The sequence below is a fragment of the Carcharhinus amblyrhynchos genome, chromosome 6, assembly GCF_965287045.1.
Source record: "Carcharhinus amblyrhynchos chromosome 6, sCarAmb.v2.hapA, whole genome shotgun sequence".
NCBI lineage: Eukaryota > Metazoa > Chordata > Chondrichthyes > Carcharhiniformes > Carcharhinidae > Carcharhinus > Carcharhinus amblyrhynchos.
This window is the reverse complement of record NC_137329.1, coordinates 29,764,027-29,784,654: the sequence shown is the minus strand read 5'-3', so window position 1 is coordinate 29,784,654 and position 20,628 is coordinate 29,764,027. Positions and strand designations below refer to the sequence as shown.

The window sequence follows — 20,628 nt, the reverse complement described above, 5'->3', positions numbered from 1 at the left end:
TGGTAAAAAGTCTGACAACACCAGGTTTTAGTCCAACCTATTTATTTGATAACATTCTCACAAGCTTTCGAGGGGTTACCCTCTTCGTCAGGTGAATGGAGAGTTCTGGCCTCAGACAGAGCATATAAAGCACAGACAGTTTAGAGATTACTGATTAAAATGCGAATCCTTACACCTAACCTGCTGTTCAAGACCTGAAGTGGCTGATAATGTGAGTGGTAGGAGCACTGATCACAGTTTAAAGAGATGTCACCAGGCAAGACTGTTCCCTTCCTGTTGGCGAACACTTCAGTGGTCACGGGCATTCAGCCTCTGACCTTCGGGTAAGCATTCTCCAAGGCGGCCTTCACAACACACGACAGCGCAGAGTCGCTGAGCAGAGACTGATAGCCAAGTTCCGCACACATGAGGACGGTCTCAACAGGGATCTTGGGTTCATGTCGCACTATCTGTAACCCCCGTGACTTGCCTGGGTTTGCAAAACCTCACTTACTGTACTGTCTGGAGACAATACACATCTCTTTAAACTGTGATCAGTGCTCCTACCACTCACATTATCAGCCACTTCAGGTCTTGAACAGCAGGTTAGGTGTAAGGATTCGCATTTTAATCAGTAATCTCTAAACTGTCTGTGCTTTATATGCTCTGTCTGAGGCCAGAACTCTCCATTCACCTGACGAAGAGGGTAACCCCTCGAAAGCTTGTGAGAATATTATCAAATAAATAGGTTGGACTAAAACCTGGTGTTGTCAGACTTTTTACTGTGTTTACACCAGTCCAACGCCGGCATACCCACATCACAACATTTTCATGCACAGATTCGAACAAGACTTCTTCACTGCACAGGACCTTCAACCGATGCTATACACTAGATACACTGATGACATTTTCTTCCTTTGGACTCATGGTGAACAGTTACTGAAACAACTGTATGGTGACATCAACGAGCTCCATTCCACCGGACTCACCATGGACTACTCTCCAGAATCAGTTGCTTTCTTGGACACACACATCTCCAACAAGGACAGTCACCTCAGCACTTCATGGTACGCAAGCCCACGGATAACCTTACGATGCTCCACTTCTCCAGCTTCCATTCTAAACATGTTAAAGAAGCCATCCCCTACGGACGAGCCCTCCGTATACACAGGATCTGCTCGGATGAGGAGGATCACAACTGACACCTCCAGACGCTAAAAGATGCCCTCATAAGATGGGATATGGCACTTGACTCATTGATTGACAGTACCAACACGCCACAGTGAAAAAAAAAAATCGCACCGACCTCCTCAGAAGACAAACACGGGACACGGTGGACAGAGTACCCTTCATCGTCCAGTACTTCCCCGGAGCAGAGAATCTACGACATCTTCTCCAGAGCCTTCTACATGTCATTGGTGAAGACGAACATCTCACCAAGACCATCCCCTCACCCCTACTTCTTGCCTTCAAACAACCGCACAACCTCAAACAGACCCTCGACCACAGCAAAATACCCAGCCTTCAGGAGAACAGTGATCACGACACCACAGAACCCTAGCACAACAACCTCTGCAGGATGTGCTGGATCATCAACACGGATGCCATCATCTCACGTGAGAACACCATCCACCAGGTACAGGTACATACACTTGTAATTCAGCCAATGTTGTCCACCTGATACATTGCAGGAAAGGATGTCCCAAGGCATGGTATACTGGGGAGAGAGGCCATGCATTCACTACAACAGATGAATGAACACCACTTGACAATCACAAGGCAAGTGTTCTCCTCCTGTTGGGGAACACTTCAGCAGTCACTGGCATTCAGCCCCTGATCTTCAGGTAAACGTACTCCAAGGCAGCCTTACAACACACGACAGTGCAGAATCACAGAGCAGAGACTGACAGCCAAGTTCCGCACAGGAGGACAGCCTCAACTGGGATCTTGGGTTCACGTCATACTATCTGTAACCCCCACGGCTTGCCTGGAGTTGCAAAATCTCTAACTGTCCTGACTGGAGACAATACACATCTCTTAAACTTGTGCTTAACCCTCTCTCCACTCATATTGTCTGTACCTTTAAGACTTGATTACTTGTAAAGACTCACATTTCAACATTATTTTGTAAATTGAATGTGTGTCTTTATATGCCCTGTTTGTGAACTGAAATCCCATTCACCTGATGAAGAAGCAGCGCTCGGAAAGTTAGTGGCTTTTACTACCACATAAACCTGTTGGACATTAACCTGATGTTGTGAGACTTCTTACTGTGTTTAACCCAGTCCAACGGCGGCATCTCCACACTATGACTCAGCCTCGTTTTGCTGGCCTCTCCTCACCAGGGGTTGTGTGCAGCACACCAAGGTCGAGCAGCAAATTAGAAAAGTCTTAACAGTCTATCGTTTCTAATGGAGCAGAAAGTTTCACCGGCCCAACGACCCAAAAGGTGCTTTAGGAAAACAGAAATGTTACATTACCGTCTAGAGCTGGTCCCAATCCCCTGCAGCAAACACTTTTATGATTTGAACAGCGCGCTCGCTGACCCACATTGCTACCCTCCTTACCTATGTGAAATTTGATCGATAGTCCAAGGAACTCCTTGAACTGTATCATCAGAGTAACTCCGAAATCCCATAACACAGAGAGTGAATCGAGGAAGCTCATCACGAAGGCGGCGCAGTCTTTAGCGTAAATGTGCTTCACCAGAACCATGTGAGACAGCAGCCAAGCAGCAATGTGGTTAAACAAACATAAAATAAAACGGCACACTCTATTTTCGCACAAAAATCATCGAGAACGCTTCTCACGCAGCCGTTTAATATCCAATCCTATTTAATCCCTATTACTGAGAGTCCTAGCTGACCCGTTCTCAAACTAGCAATGCTGATAAGTGGGCGGCGGAATGAGATTCAAACCCGAGCTTCCTCCCCCATTAAAGTGAAACAGCTGTAAATAGCGTCGATTCCGAGATTTGAGAGATGTTTCCAAAACGTCACAGGAAACTCCCACCCATACTCGCCCGAAACTACGTCTGTGCAACCCAAAAATGAGTCAGTCGCGCACACACTACCATCCCCGAGTTAGAGAACAAGAAAGAAATGAGCGAATAAAAAATTAGAGCTCGCTCCGCTATCCAATCGCATCACCACTGATCCTTTATTAACTCCAGCGTTCTGTCTTATCCTCGAATTCCTTAGTGGCCAAACCTCCGGGGTACAGAAAGAATTGTAACGTGGGAGATTGAGTTCAATTGATGTCTGACCTACGATTCAAGTTCCCCTAAGATAAAAGCAAATTACTGCGGATGCTGGAATCTGTAACAAAAAGGGAAAATGCTGAAAATCTCAGCAGGTCTTACAGCGCCTGTGGAGCACAGAGCTCAGACAAAGATTATCCAGACTTGAAATGTTAACTCAATTCTCTATCCACTCACTTGATGAGTGAGCAGTGCTCGGAGAGTTTGTGATTCCAAATAAACTGTTGGATTTTAACCTCGTGAGACTTCTTAGTGTGCCCACCCCAGTCCAACACCGGCGTTTCCACATCAAAAATGCTTCAGACCTGCTGAGATTCTCCAGCATTTTCTGTTTTTGATTAGTTATCTAGCTAAATTCCTCCTCGCACCCAATTGATCAGGTGAGATCATAACCGATCAAAACGAGTTCAGAATATCTGCCATTGTAACTTCACAACAAGAGATATATAAAGGGGAAGCAATAGACTTGTGTTTAACGTTCTCGGCAAAAAGACAGTCCTGGGAAGAAAATGAAAGCCTGGATTGAGTTCGATCCCAATCAATTTGCGGTCAACAGAGAGATTAGATATGCCAAGTGTAAATGCGAAACTGGATTGACCAGCTCAGAGGGCCCCAGGAAACTGGAGATATAGTAAATCGAAAAGGAAATACTGGAATACCAGATCTGTACGCAATGGGAAATTTCTATTGGATAACAAGCAAAAAGCTTAAGCTCTCAGATCGCAGTTCCAGAGCATCTTGAAAGAAGGTATCAGAGTACCTACGTATGAATTCTCTGCAATCTTCTCAAAGTTAGAATTACAACAAAACATGTTGCAAAACTCCTCTATAACACTGATCCACTTAAAGCTAGATAATTACCCGTCATATATTCCATTTGCCAATCCTGCAAACTAACTTATTTTCCAACATTGGGCAGCAAATTTTGTTACAATTACTCACACAAGTTACAATTCCAGTTGGTATTATAACTAGACAGTAAGGTCCCAGAGTGACTCAAAAGACCTTAACTTATTTCATTAGAAAACCTGGAGAAAATCATTGGATCACTAATTAATTCTAACAAGAAAAATAATAAACATGTAAAGCTTGATCATAATACTCCTCACTGGATGTCACGATTATACAGGTTACAAAGTATATTTCAAGCTATAATGGTCTCAATAACACAGTCCCTTTAAACACAGGCTACTTGTGGTGAGACACTTCACTCCAAACCCAAGTGAATTTCTTCTCAAATTCCTCTAGGTGTCTCTTGTACCATGACCCACCTTGTCTCGTTAAACTCAATGACATTCAAAATCTGTTCCTTTAAATTTTCACTCATGTATTCAACAGCTGCTTCAAAATCCTTGCGTGTAAAAGGAAGATGCTGGAAATGCTCAGTATCTGCTTGGTCTGCTGTGGCTTCTCAACTTGTTCTCTTTATCTTTCAGATTCCTAGCACTGACAGTATTTGTATCCTTTGTTAGAAATGCTGGATATCCATTGTGCATATGAATGTTGCTGTTATGTGCAGACTGGGAAATTATTGAGATGGGGCGGGTGGCATCTAAGTTACATCATCTGCTTCATTTAATGGGATTGTAGGTAGGAATATGATCAGTCCAACTTGTGGGCCGAAGGGCCTGTTTGTGCTGTAGTGTTCTATGTAATGCTTTCCCTCAGCTTTTTATATTTTAAAAAAATCCATTCCAGGATTTCCAAATTATTCTTTAAGCTTCCACTCCACTTTTAACAAGGAATCCAGCATCCAGGTTTTCCATCTCCCATATCAAGATTTCCTTGCCTGAACTATTGTACAAACTCTGCACAATTACTTTTAACTGTCAATCCTCAGATATTGAGATCACACCAAACTTTTTGATCTATCTTTTAAGTTTGTTCTCCCAAATCTGGTTACTGCCGTTCTCTCTAATATAATGCCCTCTGTTTCCCTTGAATTCTCCTGACCAGTACCATTTTCAACAGCTTGGTCTATATTCCCTTAACTTCAGTCTTTCTAAGACTGTCCCAATTCTTTAGTTATCTGGTTCTTTTGATACCTATTTCATTACTTCTTGCATTGTCAAATCAACATGCTGTATCTCTAGTAGACTTGAGTGAAACATTTTTATATTCCTATGATCTTGCTGTTGCCTTGGATATCCTGTTTAACCTTTATTGGTCTCATTCCCAACACAGCCTCTTTTTTTATTGATGTGCCTGGAAAATAGTTTGCAATTTTATTATATTCCTTGCTAATTAATTTCATACTTCATCTTTTCCTAATTGTTTTGAGTTCATTCCTAATCTTACTCTGCTGGGTGTGGATGCCAGAAAACCAAAGTCGAGATGTACATACATGAGAACCATATTCATAATGAATGGCTGAATTGCCTACTCCAAGCTCTTGTCTGAAGGTAAATCTATATATCATCAAATCCCACCCTTGTGATATCCCAACCCCTGAACTACCATTTTATATTGTTCATGCAACAGCATGTTTGATCTGATCTGCAAAATTTGGGATTATGCATTTTTGGTTTTATGTATCTGGATCAAAAGTACATCACTTGAACCATGGGCTCTATTCTCCCTCCAGAGATGCTGTCAGACCTGAAGATATTTTCCAGCATTTTCTGTTTTTATTTCAGATTCTAGCATCCACACACAGTACTTTGCTGTTGTACATCACAAATGTGTGGGTTTGGCATTAACTAGGCCTTTCAAAGAGCACAAGAAGTAGCCAAAAAACAAATGGAACGTTGCAAGCAGTAATTTAAACATATCAAATTAAGGCAGTATGGTTGCTATTATCGAAGCCTTGTCAGTTGACTACATGTTACAGCTCTCAACCACATCAAATTTAAACTCTGCAATCCACACACTTGCAATCACTGAATCAACAAACCCAGACAGACCAAATGTAACATGAAATATTTTATTTTTTGGGTCCAATACAGAAACTTGAAATAAAATAGTGCTGAAAAAAAAACAACAGGCCCGGTAGCATCTGTGCAGACAGAAGCAATTAAACTGTTGATAACTGACTCAAAACATTAACTATTCCATCCACCACACAGATGCTGCCACACCAGCTGATTTTTTTTCAGTGCTTGTTTTCTTTTCCCTCCTGGATTCTCAGCACGCTGCTTTTATTTCAATGAAGAAATTTCTTATGCTACCAATGCTGAAGCAGTGGAGGATTCACTGTGAAGAGAAGAAAAAAAAGCACTATTAGGCTACCGCATAAACAAAACTGAAAGCTCGAGAGGTAATGTGCTCTCCCAAATTATCATCCAGACATGCACAAGGATTAATCACAGAGAAAGCCACTGATCCCATACCAGCAGGGAAAGGCAATCCAGTATAATCTTTCAATTCTTGCTCCACAGCAGCATAGGTTATGAAATCTCAAGTGCATTTTCACTTTCATTTCTTACCTCTAACAGCAGTGAGTTTCAAACCCCCAGCAACCTTTGGATGAAGCATTTCCTCACTCCACTTCATTAATTACCCCCTCCCCATCCTATGCTACTTCTAACCTCAAAAGGCAATAATTCTCTATCCACACTAGATTGCTCGACTTCACACAATTAAAATTTCCCCTTAGCTACCTTTATTCCAAATAAACCCAGCCAATTCAGATGTTCCATGTAGCCAAAGTTCTCCAGCCTTAACAGCATTCTTGTAACTCTCTTCTGTCTTTCCTGTAATGTGATCAGAACTGTACTCTTAACTTTGATGCAATGCAATATATTTAGCATAATGTCCCTCATTGTATACTCCAGACCTCAAAGGATATAGCTAGTTTGCCTACTCAGCTATCTTCTCCATCTGCCCTGCTTTCTTCAGGCGTTTGCACACATGCTCATGGTCCTGCAGTTTCTCACTCAGACATCCAAGGAAGGATTTGCCAACAGGAAGAGTAAATCCCTTTCTGGGAGAAACTGCTAAGATGTGCAGGTAGGTTGACTGGCTATGTTAAATTGCCCCTTAGTGTCTTGAGATGCTTAGGTTACAGGGATTAGTGGGTAAAATATGTGGGGATATGGGGGTAGGGCCTGGATGGGATTGTGGTCAGTGCAGATTCAATGGGCTGAAGGGCCTCTTTCTGCACTGTAGGGTTCTATGATTCTATGAGGAGTTGGACAAAACAGTCATCATTGTGAGCTAAATCTCAAAGCACAAAGTCTAGTCCATTTTAACAGGTTCAAAGTAGATTTGGTTTGTTGTGTTGCATAGTACAACGTGCATTAAATACTTACTACTTCCAGTTGGGTGGAAGTACCCTCTTAGACTTGTAATAACGAGCCAGCCTGTGGATTCTGCTTTCAATAAGAATCAAACGGAATTTGGCATCTTTATCCTGCAGTGAAAATATTACATTGTTCAGATTGAGTGCAAAACATTTATCAGTGCTATTTAACAGACTTCCCCATATCAACTCATTATTGGCTGCTTCAGCTTCCATAGGTACTGAAACTGCCAGAAATAGTTGCATAGCTCACTCAGACATCCAAGGAAGATTTTACCAACATTAAAGGAGAAACCTCTTTCTGGAGGAAACTGCGAATGGTGGATAAAACATTCATCATTGTGAGCTAAATACACACAAATCACCCTTCAAAGAAAATAGAAGCTGATCTTTATCACAAAATTAGGGTGGTAACTTGAATGCATTAGTATTAAATAAAATTCAAAACATAGGTTATGCACAAATTTCAACATTTCACAGTACAAACTTGAATTGTGGCTTAAGATCAAGCCAAACCATCCCACTATTACACTGACGCACCCAGTAAACCTCTTGCTCTTAAACTGCTTTCTCTGTCCCAAACTCAACCATAAACAAAATTCTCAAGACTGGGAGTTTATACCAACTTTCCACCAAAAGGCCAAAAAAATCAAAGGCACAGACTTTACATTGGACAGGACAGTGAAACGGTCACCATTCTCCATTATCCCTTCGCTGAAATGGTCCTCAACTTCTGAAACCCCCAAACAGATTAACTGCTGCCAGTACAAATACTTCCCTAGAGAGTACACTGAGGCAGCATTATCCTCCTCTGAACAGCAATCAATGCAAATTCAATTGATGAGAACTTTCAGCATAACATGCCAGTTTCCGCAAAAAGCACTTGGAAATGCTAGTGTTAAATGAAGTGCAATAAGATTTTGAACGGCACACCAACCTTTCTGTTCCTCTCCAAGTGTTTGCGGACAGCCACAGCAGTCTTGATCAAGTGATACAAATCCTCTGGGAGGTCTGGAGCAAGTCCCTTAGACTTCAGGATCCTGAGAATTTTGTTCCCAGTAACAAAACGCACCTGGGCAACACCATGGGAATCCCTAAGGATCACACCTGAAAGGCAAAAGTTTTTATTTTATCCAACATCAGCCAAACAAGTTATAGAGTTAGAGATTTACAACATGGAAACAGGCTCTATGGCCCTACTTGTCCATGTCACCCATTTAAAAAACACTCACACTAGTCCCAATTGCCCACATTTGGCTCATATCCCTCCATACCATCTTACACGAGTAAGATGCAACTTATCCATGTAACTACCTAAATGCTTTCAAAAAAGACAAAATTGTACCATCTCCACTACTACCTCTGGCAGCTTGTTCCAGATACTCACCACCCTCTGTGTAAAGATTGCCCCTCTGGACCTTTTTGTATCTCTCCCCTTAAACCTATGCTCTCTACCTTTGGGAAAATATATTGACCATCTAGCTGATCTATGCCTCTATTTTATAGACCTCCATGAGACCATCACCTCTCCCACCCCCAGCTGCCTATGCTCCAGAGGAAAAAACTGTCTGTCTATCCAGCCTCTCCTTATAACTCAAACCATCAAGTCCTGGCAGCATCCTAGTAAATCTCTTCTGTACTTTTTCTAGTTTAATATCCTTTCTATAACAGGGTGACCAGAACTGTACACAGCATTCCAAGTGGGGCCATACCAATGTCTTGTACAACTTCAAGACATCCCAACTCCTGTATTCAATATTCTGACCACTGAACCCAAGCATGCTGAATGCCTTCTTCACCACTCTGTCCACCTGTGACTTAAGAAGCTATGAACATGTACCCCTAGATCTTTCTTCTGTAACTCTCCCCAACACCCTATTAACTTACTAACTCCTGCTCTGGTTCAATCTACCAAAATGCATCACCTCGCATTTATCTAAATTAAACTCCATCTGCCATTCATCAGCCCACTGGCCCAATTGATCAAGATCCCGTTGTAATAACAGAGTTGTCGTGATGGGAGACTTCAATTTCCCAAACATCGACTGGAATATCCCTAGGGTAAGGGGTTTGGATGGGGAGGAGTTTGTTAGGTGTGTTCAGGAGGGTTTCCTGACGCAGTATGTGGACAAGCCTACGAGGGGAGAGGCTGTACTTGACCTGGTACTGGCGAATGAACCAGGGCAGGTGATGGATCTTTCGGTAGGAGAGCATCTTGGATATGGTGACCATAATTCTATCTCCTTCACAATTGCGTTGGAACGAGATAGGATCAGGCAGGCTAGGAAGGTGTTTGTCTGGGGTAAGGGGAGATACGAAGAAGTCAGGAAGTTACTTGGACAAATAAACTGGAAGGAGGCGTTCTTAGGGAAAAGTACCGAAGGAAGGTGGCAGATATTCAAGGAATGTGTGTCTAGAGCTCTGAATGACAACGTTCCGATGAGACGAGGGGGGTTTGGTGGGTCGAGGGAACCGTGGTGCACAAAGGATGTGTTGAACCTAGTCAGGAAGAAAAGGAAGGTGTACAAGAGGTTCAGGGAATTAGGAGATGTTAAAGATCTTGAGGAGTATAAGGACTGTAGGAGGGAACTTAAAAGGGAAATTAGGAGAGCCAGAAGGGGTCATGAGAAGACCTTGGCGAGTAAGATTAAGGAGAATCCCAAGGCCTTCTATAAATATGTGAAAGGTAAAAGGATAAGAAGAGAAGGGATAGGACCGATAAAAGGTGAGGGGGGAAAGGTTTGTGTGGAACCAGAAGAAATGGCGGAGGTGCTTAACGAGTACTTCGCCTCAGTATTCACGGTGGAAGCCGATCTGGGAGATTTTGTTATGGATTTGCAGCAGATGGAAAGGATTGAGTACGTGAATATTAAGGAGGAGGATGTGTTGGAACTTTTGAATTCTATCAAGGTAGATAAGTCGCCAGGACCAGATGGGATGTACCCCAGGATACTGTGGGAGGCGAGGGAAGAGATTGCAGAGCCCCTGGCGATGATCTTTGCGTCGTCAATGGAGACGGGAGAGGTTCCAGAGGATTGGAGGATTGCGGATGTAGTTCCTATTTTTAAGAAAGGGAACAGAGATAGCCCGGGAAATTACCGACCGGTGAGTCTGACCTCAGTGGTTGGTAAGCTGATGGAGAGGCTTCTGAGGGACAAGATTTACGAACATTTGGAGAGGTTTGACATGATCAGGAATAGTCAGCATGGATTTGTCAAGGGCAGGTCGTGCCTTACAAGCCTAGTTGAGTTCTTCGATAATGTGACTGAACACATTGACGAAGGAAGTGCCGTGGACGTAGTGTACATGGACTTCAGCAAGGCGTTTGATAAGGTCCCCCATGCAAGACTTCTTGAGAAGGTGAGAGGGCATGGGATCCAAGGGCCTTTGGCCTTGTGGATCCAGAACTGGCTTGCCTGCAGAAGGCAGAGAGTGGTTGTGGATGGGGCTTTTTCTGAATGGAGGTCAGTCACCAGCGGAGTGCCTCAAGGATCTGTTCTGGGACCCTTGTTGTTTGTCATTTTCATAAATGACCTGGATGAGGAAGTGGAGGGATGGGTAAGTAAGTTCGCTGATGACACGAAGGTCGGTGGTGTTGTGGATGATCTGGAAGGATGGCAAAAGTTGCAGCAGGACATAGATAGGATGCAGGACTGGGCGGAGAAGTGGCAGATGGACTTCAACGCGGATAAATGTGTTGTCGTCCATTTTGGCAGAACCAACGGGATGAACGAGTACACTATTAAGGGCAGAAGTCTGAGTAGTGTTGAGGAGCAGAAGGATCTTGGGGTCCGGGTCCACAGGACTCTTAAATCGGCCTCGCAGGTGGAGGAGGTGGTCAAGAAGGCGTATGGTGTACTGGCCTTCATTAATCGAGGGATTGAGTTTAGGAGTCGGGAGGTAATGCTGGAACTTTATAAGACCCTTGTCAGGCCTCATTTGGAGTATTGTGCGCAGTTCTGGTCGCCTCACTATAGGAAAGATGTAGAAGCTATTGAAAGGGTGCAGAGGAGATTTACAAGGATGTTGCCTGGACTGGGAGGCATGCCTTATGAAGTTAGGTTGAGGGAGCTGGGACTCTTTTCCCTGGAGAGACGAAGGTTGAGAGGCGACCTGATAGAAGTTTACAAAATGTTGAGAGGAATAGATAGGGTGGACTCTCAGAGGCTATTTCCCCGGTTTGAAATGGTCGCTACGAGAGGACACAGATTTAAGGTGCGGGGAGGGAGGTTCAGAAGTGATGTTAGGGGTAAGTTTTTCACTCAGAGGGTGGTGAGTGAATGGAATCGGCTGCCGTCAGTGGTGGTGGAGGCGAACTCGCTGGGGTCTTTTAAAAGACTTCTGGATGAGTATATGGGGTTTAATGAGATTGAGGGTTATAGATAGGTCTGTAGGTTGGTAGGTGATGTGGTCGGCGCAACTTGTGGGCCGAAGGGCCTGTTTGTGCTGTAGTGTTCTATGTTCTATGTAATCCGAGATAACCTTCACTGTCCACCACACAACCAATCTTGGTGTTATCTGCAAACTTACTAACCATGCCTCCTATGGTTTCATCCAAATCATTAACATAAATGACAAATAACTGGACCCAGCACAGATCTGAGGCTGTTGGTCACAGGTTTCCAGTTTGAGAAAACTCCCTACAACCACCCTCTGGTTTCTGTCCCCAAGCCAATTTTGTATCTATTTAGCTACTTCATCCTGGATCCTGAGAGATTTAACTGTATGCAACAATCTACCATGTGGTACCTTGTCAAATGCCTTGCTAAAGTCCATGTAGACAATATCAACTGCACTGCCCTCATCTACCTTCTTCGTTACCCCTTCAAAAATCCTCAATCAAATTTGAGAGACATGATTTTCCATTCACAAAGCCATGCTGAATGTCCCTGATCAGACCTTGCTTCTCTAAATGCCTGCAGATCCTGTCTCTCAAAATACCTTCCAACAACTTACCCACCACAAATGAGGCTCACCGGCCTGTAGTTCCCAGGCTTTTCCCTGCAGCTTTTTTTAAAGAAAGGCACAACATTTACCACCCTCCAATCTTCAGGCTGTGCTAGAGGACCCAAAATTTCCTCCCTAGCCTTCCACAATGTCCTGGAATACATTTCATCAGGTCCCAGGGATTTATCTACCTTGATGTCCTTTAAGACTTCCAGCACCTCCAAGATATCACTATTTATACCCCCAACTTGAAAGACAATCCTTCCTAACTTAAGAATAGCAATTCTAAAACCCCAAAGTATAAAATTTCATTGCCTGACAAAACTGTGACCAGTTGCACTGAAATGCTCACTCAGACATCCAAGGAAGGTTGAACCAACACATGGACCTGTCCTTTCTGGAGGAAACTGCGAATGGTTGGAAAAACAGTCTCAACGCCCCATGGCAATAGTCTTAAGTCAATCACAGCCAAACTAAAAATTGTGAAAAGCCGTCTCATTACTATATGAAATTAGATTAAGGTGCATTGGAAACTTTCATGTACACAACCAAGATACAGAAATTGTTTGCTATTCAAATTCTAGATGGTAAAAAAAATCAGTTGACATGTTTTAAGTGATAAAACTTTAAAGTTTCAAATAATCAACGTGAAATCTCTGGCCTAAAATCAATATTAGATGAGCTGATCCAACAACTTGCTTTAAAAACCCTGCCAAATTGAACAAGCTCAGTGGGTGAGCAATCAGAAGAAAGCTGCAAAACAAAGATCCCAGCTAGTAATCAACACTTCCATCAGAAAACAGGAGAAAATGGGCAAAAAAAATTAAAAAATAAAAACTTGAGCATCTCACACTTTGGCAGAATCACCACAACAGGAAGCCATGAGTTTGAAGGGTTTTTAAAAACTAAGTTTACGTTCATTCAGAACATGAAAGTTTGAAAGCTTTCACTTCGACACACTAAATTCTGTCTTCTCATGAGCCTTTAGTGGAAATTGGATTAAAAAGCAGCAGCAACAACATTCCTAGCACAGTATAGCTAATAAAAGGATATGATATACCACTTTTCTGTTCTCCTTTAATGCCCATGTAATTGTTTTCACTTTCTAGTATTTATCAAATCTTTTCTGAAAACTGCCATTAAATCTACTTTCAACAGCCCTTCATGCAATGCATTCTTGACCATAGCTCAGTCCCCACAACCACCCCCTGCCCCCTCCCCATGTTACCTTAAAGTGCTCCACCCCCAATCCAGTGACTGATTTCTCACTATGTCCTATGATCAAAATGTCTCGATATTGAGCATAATTAAAATCTTCCTGGAACCTTTGGGACCAAGAAAGTCCCAACTTCTGTAGTCCCTTAACATCGTTAAAGCCGAGCACTGTTTAAGAAATCACCTCTGCACCCTCTCAAAGGCAGAGATTCTTCCTAAAGAATGGGATAGAAGTGAAAACAAAACTCCAGCTAATGAGACGGCTTTCATTTACTTTACAAGCGGCTTAGCGTAACTACCTTGTATTTTGCACTAGTTTGCATTTAAAGACAAAGACCCAACAAGTATTTTCTTTAAAACAGTGAAACCAAAGAAGAAAATTGTAGCACAGGAACAGGGCCTTCGCCCCTTCATGCCTGCACTGACCATCCTGCCTGACTTAACTAAAACACCCTACCCTTCCAGGGATCATATCCCTTGTGCCCATCCTATTCGTGTACTTGTCAAGACGCCCCTTAAAAGTTACTACCACATTCGCTTCCACTACCTCCCCTGGCAACAAGTTCCAGGCACCCACTACTCTTTAAAAAAAAAATTTACCTTGTACATCTCCTTTAAACCTTGCCTCTCTCACCTTAAACCTATGCTCCCCAGTAAATGACTCTTCCACCCTGGGGAAAAACTTCTGACTGTCCATACCTCTCAATCTTGTAGACTTCCATCAGGCCTCCCCTCACCCTCCATCACTCCAGTGAGAACAAATCAAATTTCTCCAATCTTTCCTCAATACTAACGCCCTCCATACCAGGCAACATCCTGGTAAATCTTTTCTGTACCCTCTCAAAGCCTCCACATCCTTCTGGTAGTGTGGCAACCAGAATTGAACACTATATTCCAAGTGCGGCCTAAGGTTCTATGAAGCTGCAACATGACTTGCCAATTTTTAAACTCAATACCCCAGCCGATGAAGGCAAGCACACCGTATGCCTTCTTGGCTACCTTGTCCTGCATTGCCACTTTCAGTGACCCATGTACCTGTACACCCAGATCCCTTTGCCCAACAATACTCTTAAGGGTTCTGCCATTTACTGTATTGCATCAGACCTTCCAGATGCATTACCTCACATTGTCCGGATTAAACTCCATCTGCCATCTCTCCGCCCAAGTCTCCAACTGATGTATAGCCTGCTGTATCCTGATGGTCCGCATAGTTATCCACAAATCCACCAACCTTTGTATCGTCCACAAACTTACTCATCAATACAGTTACATTTTTCTCCAAGCCATTTATATACATATATATAACAAACAGCACAGGTCCCAGCATTGATCTGAGGAACACCACTCATCAAAGCCCTCCATTCACAAACACACCCTTCCACTGCTACCCTCTCTTCTTTGACCAAGCCGGTTTTGTATCCACCTTGCCAGCTCACCTTTGATCCCATGTGACTTCATCTTCTGCGCTAGTCTGCCATGACGGCCCTTGTCAAAGGCCTTACTGAAGTCCATGTAGATAACATCCACTGTCCCCCTTCAATCATTTTGTCATTTCCTCGAAAAACTCGACCAAGTTCACAAGACATGACTTCCCTTTCACAAAAGTATGTTGCGTCTCACTAATACGTCCACTTATTCCCAAGTGGGAATAAATCCTGTCTCAAAGAATCCTCTCCAATAATTTCCCTGCCACTGATGTAAGGCTCCCCACCAATTACATGGATTATTCTTGCTACTCTCCTGAAACAAAGAAACAACATTGGCTATTCTCCAGTACTCTGGGACATTCCCTGTAGCCAGTGAGGATACAAAGATTTGTCTCAAGGCCCCAGCATTTCCTCCCTTGCCTCAGTATTCTGAGGTATATCTCACCAGGCTCTGGGGACTTGTCTACCTTAATGTTTCTCAAGAACCCCAATACCACCACCTTTTTGATCTCAACATGACTCAAACTATCTACACATCCTTCCCCAGAATCATCCACCAAGTCCTCCTCTTTGGTGAATACTGACAAAGTACTCATTTAATACCCTGCCCATTTCCTCTGGCTCCATGCACAGATTTCCTCCCTTGTCTTTGAGTGAGCCAACCTGCTTGCTCTTATGTATAAAAAACTGTGGCATTTTCCTTAATCCTGCTGGCCAATGCTTTTTCATGACCCCTTGTAAGCCCTTCTTGCTTGAGTTTCTTTCTACTTCCCACCATACAAATATGGGGGGAAAAAGTTGATGTTTCAGGTGATGACCCTTCAGACATCAAGCCTTTCTTTCCATAGACACTACCTGGTCTGCTGAGTATTTCCCATAGCTTGTCTTTCATTCAGACCTCAAGTTTTGTGTTTGCATTAGGAGAAATTGACCTTTTTTGTGCTGCAAATTATAGGCAACTCTCAAACTGTGCACTCACCAATCTGTGATGGGGTCAGGCCTTTCTTTGCCAGTTTGTAAATCTGTTCTTTCACATCATCTGCTGTTAGTTTGAGCCACTGGGAAAGAAAGAAGTAGACAATATATCAAATGCAGGAATAAAACTGAAAATTTTCCTTAAGCTATTCTTACATTTCATTTACAGGATAAATTGCCTCAATTTGAAAAAAATGACATGAAAACACACTACATTTTAGGATAAGGTGTAAACTTTTCACAATGGGAGGCGAGGAGAAATTTCTTCATCCAGAGAGTGGTGAGTGTGTAGAATTCACTACTACAGAATGCAGTTGAGGCCAAAACATTATCTGATTTCAAGAAAAAATTAGACATAGCTCTAAGGATCAAGGGACGTGGGGGGAGGGGGTGTGAAATCAGGATATTGAATTCGATGATCAGTCATCATTAAGATAAATGGCAGAACAGACCTGAAGAGGAAAATAGCCTGCTTCTGCTTTCTATGTTTAAATATATTCATCCAACTCTACAAACCCTAACTTTTGTGTGATCTTTGTGATGTCCAAGAAAATGTTTTTTGAAAAACCAGGTGCATAACATCTACCGGTTCCACTTTATTAAACAACCAGCTACACACAAAACTAAATGGCAAACATGATTGTATGATCAAACAAAGTCAACAACGTTCTAACTGCTTCCTCCAGATGAGATTCAACAATTCCTCACAACCATTTGCCTTGAATATAGTTTCATGTATGCCAACCACCACCAATTGGGACCTTGATAAAGCAGTACACCCCCAGTTCTGAGATTTGGCAGTCCTCAGCTTCCCCATTACCACCAACATTTCCTGAAGTTTCACTCAACTGTCCATTTGTTGCTTCTGAGGTGTAATTACTGCCTTCTACTGTGAAGACAAAATTTTGAGAAACATTTTTACCATTCCCTTATTGGGACCTTAATCTGGCCTTTCTCCCAGATCTGATTGCATTGGGATTATTCTGAAACATTACCTCATATTGTGATGTCCAAAAACAGAAAATGCTAAAATACTCAGGTCAAGAAAGAACTGTGGACAGATAGAGAAGCAGACATGGTTTCAGGTCAGTGACCATAAACTGGCATAAGAATGGTAATTGAACTGCGGCCAAACCATGGCTTAGAATGGAAATTAGAGATAGAATCAGATTCAAGGAAGATTCATACAAATTGGCAAGAAAAAAAGCAATAGGCTTGAGTATTGGGAGCAGTTTATAGTTCAGTAAAGGAGGACCATAAGATTGATTAAGGGAAAAATAGAGTAGGAATATAAACCAGCGGGGAAAATGTTTCCAGAAGTATTTAAAGAGACAAAAGGATTGACAAAAATGAATAAAGGCCCTTTACAATCAGAAACTGTAGAATTCATAAAGGGGAACAAAGAAATGCCAAGGAACTAAATTTGCACTTTGCTTCAGTCTTCACAAAGGAAGACATGAATAATGTACCATAAATTCAGAGAGAAACAAGCTTTAATGAGAAGCTGAAGGAAATCAGCATTAGTAGAGAAATAGATTTGGGAAACTGATGGGATCAAAGGTGGATAAATCTCAAGACCCTGATAACTTTCATCCCCTAGTTCTTGACAGGAGCCCTGGAAATATTAGATCAATTTCCAAAATTCTTAGAACTCTTTAAAGGCTTTTGACAAGGTCTGACATAGACTATTATGTAAAGTGCATATGAACAATAGGAAGCAATAATAGGAAGCCAGATTATAACTTGAATGGGTGTAAATTGATGGATAGTTAGCTAGACCTTGGTGTCCTTACTGAAAGTAAGCATGCAGGTACAACAGACAGTAAAGAAGGTAAATACAATGTTGGCCTTCATACCTAGAGTATAGGAATAGAGAGGTTTTACTGCAATTGTACAGGGCGTAGGTGAGGCCATATCTGGAGTGGTGTGTGCAGGTTTGGCATCCTTAGAGTAAGGGTGTCCTTGCTACAGTACAGTAAAGGTTTACCAGGTCTGTCATGTGAGGAGAGACTAAGTCAATTAGGGTAGTATTCATTGGAATTTAGGAGAGTGAGAGGGGACTTCACAGAAACTCCATCATCCCCTTTGTAAAGTCATGTCTACTAGCTGCTTTTACTAAAAGGGAAACAAAAAAAACTTACTGTGGGCACACTGCGTCTGTAGGGTAAAGCTGACTGGGACAAGCCCTTGCTGTAATAAAATAGAAACACAATGACCATCTGAATCCATCTCATCAATCTTCTGCAAGAATTTCAATAGAACAGAAAATGCTGAGACTGTCCAGGCGGCCTGAAGTATCTATTACTTAAGATACTCCGCACCCACTGCTTTTGCAGTAATAGCAATTGGGCCAGGAGGGCTGCGTGGAGCACATGCTGGGAGAATGAACTCAGCTCCGTGTTACAGGCAAGGCCTGAAGCCTGGCGCCAACGTGGCTTCAGAGGTACTCAGAGAGGGGGCTACGGCCTCCGAACATCAGGTGCTGCGCTGCCCCGGGTGGGGCCGGGGGAGGGAATGGGCCACGACTCGGGCCTGGGAGCTTTCCCCGCCCGAAAATACGCCATTGCCGCTCCGCTCCCCACTGCCCCCGCAGCGGCTCAACGAAACGAGACCCGCGCCGCCGTCTGTGCGACAAGGCGGTGCTAGGCCTTCCCGTTCCTGAAGAAGCCGCTTTATTGGAGTCGAGCTGGGCCTAGCCACCCAGGCTCCTTACCCAGGAGCGTGCATGCGACCCATGGCGGCGTCGAAAAGGAAAGAGACTGAAGGCACTGCGCCTGTGCCAGTTGAGGCGGTCGACCCGGAAATACGTCAGCACGTAACGCCGTGTCCAGCCCCGCCCCCAGACGTCGTAGCCCCTTCCCGCTTTGGACGTCATCCCTTTGTGACATCATCGCCAGGGCAGCCTGAAGGAGCCGGCTGCAGCGAGTTAGGCACGCCGGGCGCGGTGGCGCGCGCCTGTTATCCGGCTACTCGGAGGCTGAGGCTGCCGGATCGCTTGCGGTCAGGGGTTCTGGGCTACCAGCGGACTGTGCCGATCGGGTATCCGCATTAAGTTCAGCATCTATATGGTGTTCCGGGGGGAACCTCGGGTCACCAGGTGGGATAAAGAGGGGTGAACCGGCCCAGGTCGGAAACGGAGCAGGTCAAAGCCCCCGTGCTGATCTGTAGTGGGATCGTGCCTGTGAATAGACGCTGTTGCCCAGCCTGCCCAACACAGTGGGACGCAGTCTTTTTAAATCCATAACAACAGAGTCGCAGTTTTATATTGAATTCTTCAAATGGACACACAAGAACAAGATGCTGAAAGGAACCTCATTCACTGCTTCACTCTCCACGGATGTTGAGAATTCCCAGCATTTATCAAAAGCCTTTTTAAAACATTTCTTCCTCCCGTCTGTCTGTCGTTTCTAATTAAAACCTACATTCTTGAACTACTTTCTCACCTATTTTTTCACCATACCATTTATGACGTGCGGCACCAATAACTGCTCAATTGTCACACCACTGTCCTTGTAAATTAAACATTCAATTTCCATGCAATCCTATGTGATACCAATAAAACGTTTCGGATCTGTGGACCAAAGCTTTGGGTCAACTGGTTGCTACCGCTCTCTGCCGGACGATGTTTGACGTTGTAGTTGAAAATTTCGTCCAAATATATTTACACCGATGATCACCGCAAGATAGCACTAACTTCACTTCATTTTCCACTGCTCCGAAACGAGGAATGATTACTTTTAAAATATGATTTTAAAGGACAAATCCCCAATCACACTTAGTCAAATTACATGATGTTAGTATTTCATTGGATCTGGGAAGTCATGGCAGACGTTTTGTTATATACATAATGAAGTTATGTTTACTTTCTGATTTCTATTCTATCTAGTGCTGATTAATTGGGGATGTTGGTCTGTGAGGGGACATTGATATTGTAATGTCTATTTTGCCATTGAATTAGTAGGATTTTGCAGAGGCACCATTGATGATGTTTCTTCAGGGATTTAAGGTGTCAGCTGTACACGCACAGGAAGGTGGGATGCTCTGCACCCCTGTAGACCATGGGCTTGGTGTTCAGGTTTTTGTTGTTAAATATCTTTTCCTCAGATGGGCAAAGGCTGCACAGGCACATTGGAGGCAATGTTCAGTTCTATTGTCAATCCTGCCCTTGCCAAGAGGAAGCTTCAAAGGTGTGAGAAGTGATCAATGCTATCCAATCATTTGCCATGGGTCTTGGGGGAGGTGGACAGAGGGTAGTGCAGTTACACAACAGGAGCAGGCTGGTAGAGCATTTTTTCATATACCACTGCAAATATATTGAAGCTCAGCCCTGCATTGTGTATACACAAAACCTATCAGTATACAGAGGTTGAGCTGATCTTGATTCTGGAATGGAGGCACTGTTGGTTGAATATTTTCCCTCTTGTCCGGTAGTCAGGGCAGTGGGGGAAGCTCCATGGAGGTGGGGTGGAAGATGAAAGAGTACCATACAACAACAGCCCTGATTGTCTTTTTTTAATTCATTTAACAGTCAATCTTATGAGACATGAGTATCACTGGCTTGACCAGCATTTATTACCATTCTCAGT

At 43.3% G+C, this 20,628-nt stretch overlaps 1 protein-coding gene and 1 non-coding gene across 2 annotated transcripts; both read right to left on the bottom strand.

Annotated features, from left to right (window-relative positions):
• Positions 1-6,147: 6,147 nt before the first annotated feature.
• rps13 (ribosomal protein S13) lies at positions 6,148-18,849 on the bottom strand. Its single transcript, XM_080190134.1, has 6 exons — positions 18,756-18,849; positions 18,184-18,232; positions 16,047-16,125; positions 8,416-8,585; positions 7,489-7,589; positions 6,148-6,430 (listed from the first exon to the last, which is right to left on the bottom strand). Exons 1-6 carry the CDS (start codon positions 18,776-18,778, stop codon positions 6,397-6,399), a joined length of 456 nt encoding a protein of 151 aa, XP_080046260.1. The 5' UTR covers positions 18,779-18,849; the 3' UTR covers positions 6,148-6,396.
• LOC145344615 (small nucleolar RNA SNORD14) lies at positions 7,728-7,823 on the bottom strand. Its single transcript, XR_013886913.1, has one exon. It is a non-coding gene; the product is annotated as a small nucleolar RNA SNORD14 (small nucleolar RNA).
• Positions 18,850-20,628: the final 1,779 nt, after the last annotated feature.

Coding starts and splice junctions, on each gene's coding strand:
- rps13 (XM_080190134.1), bottom strand. CDS start 18,778: ATGGGTCGCATGCACGCTCCTGG. Junction 18,233..18,755: donor GGTCGCATGCACGCTCCTGG/GTAAGGAGCCTG, acceptor ATTTTATTACAG/CAAGGGCTTGTCCCAGTCAG. Junction 16,126..18,183: donor ACAGACGCAGTGTGCCCACA/GTAAGTTTTTTT, acceptor TTTCTTTCCCAG/TGGCTCAAACTAACAGCAGA.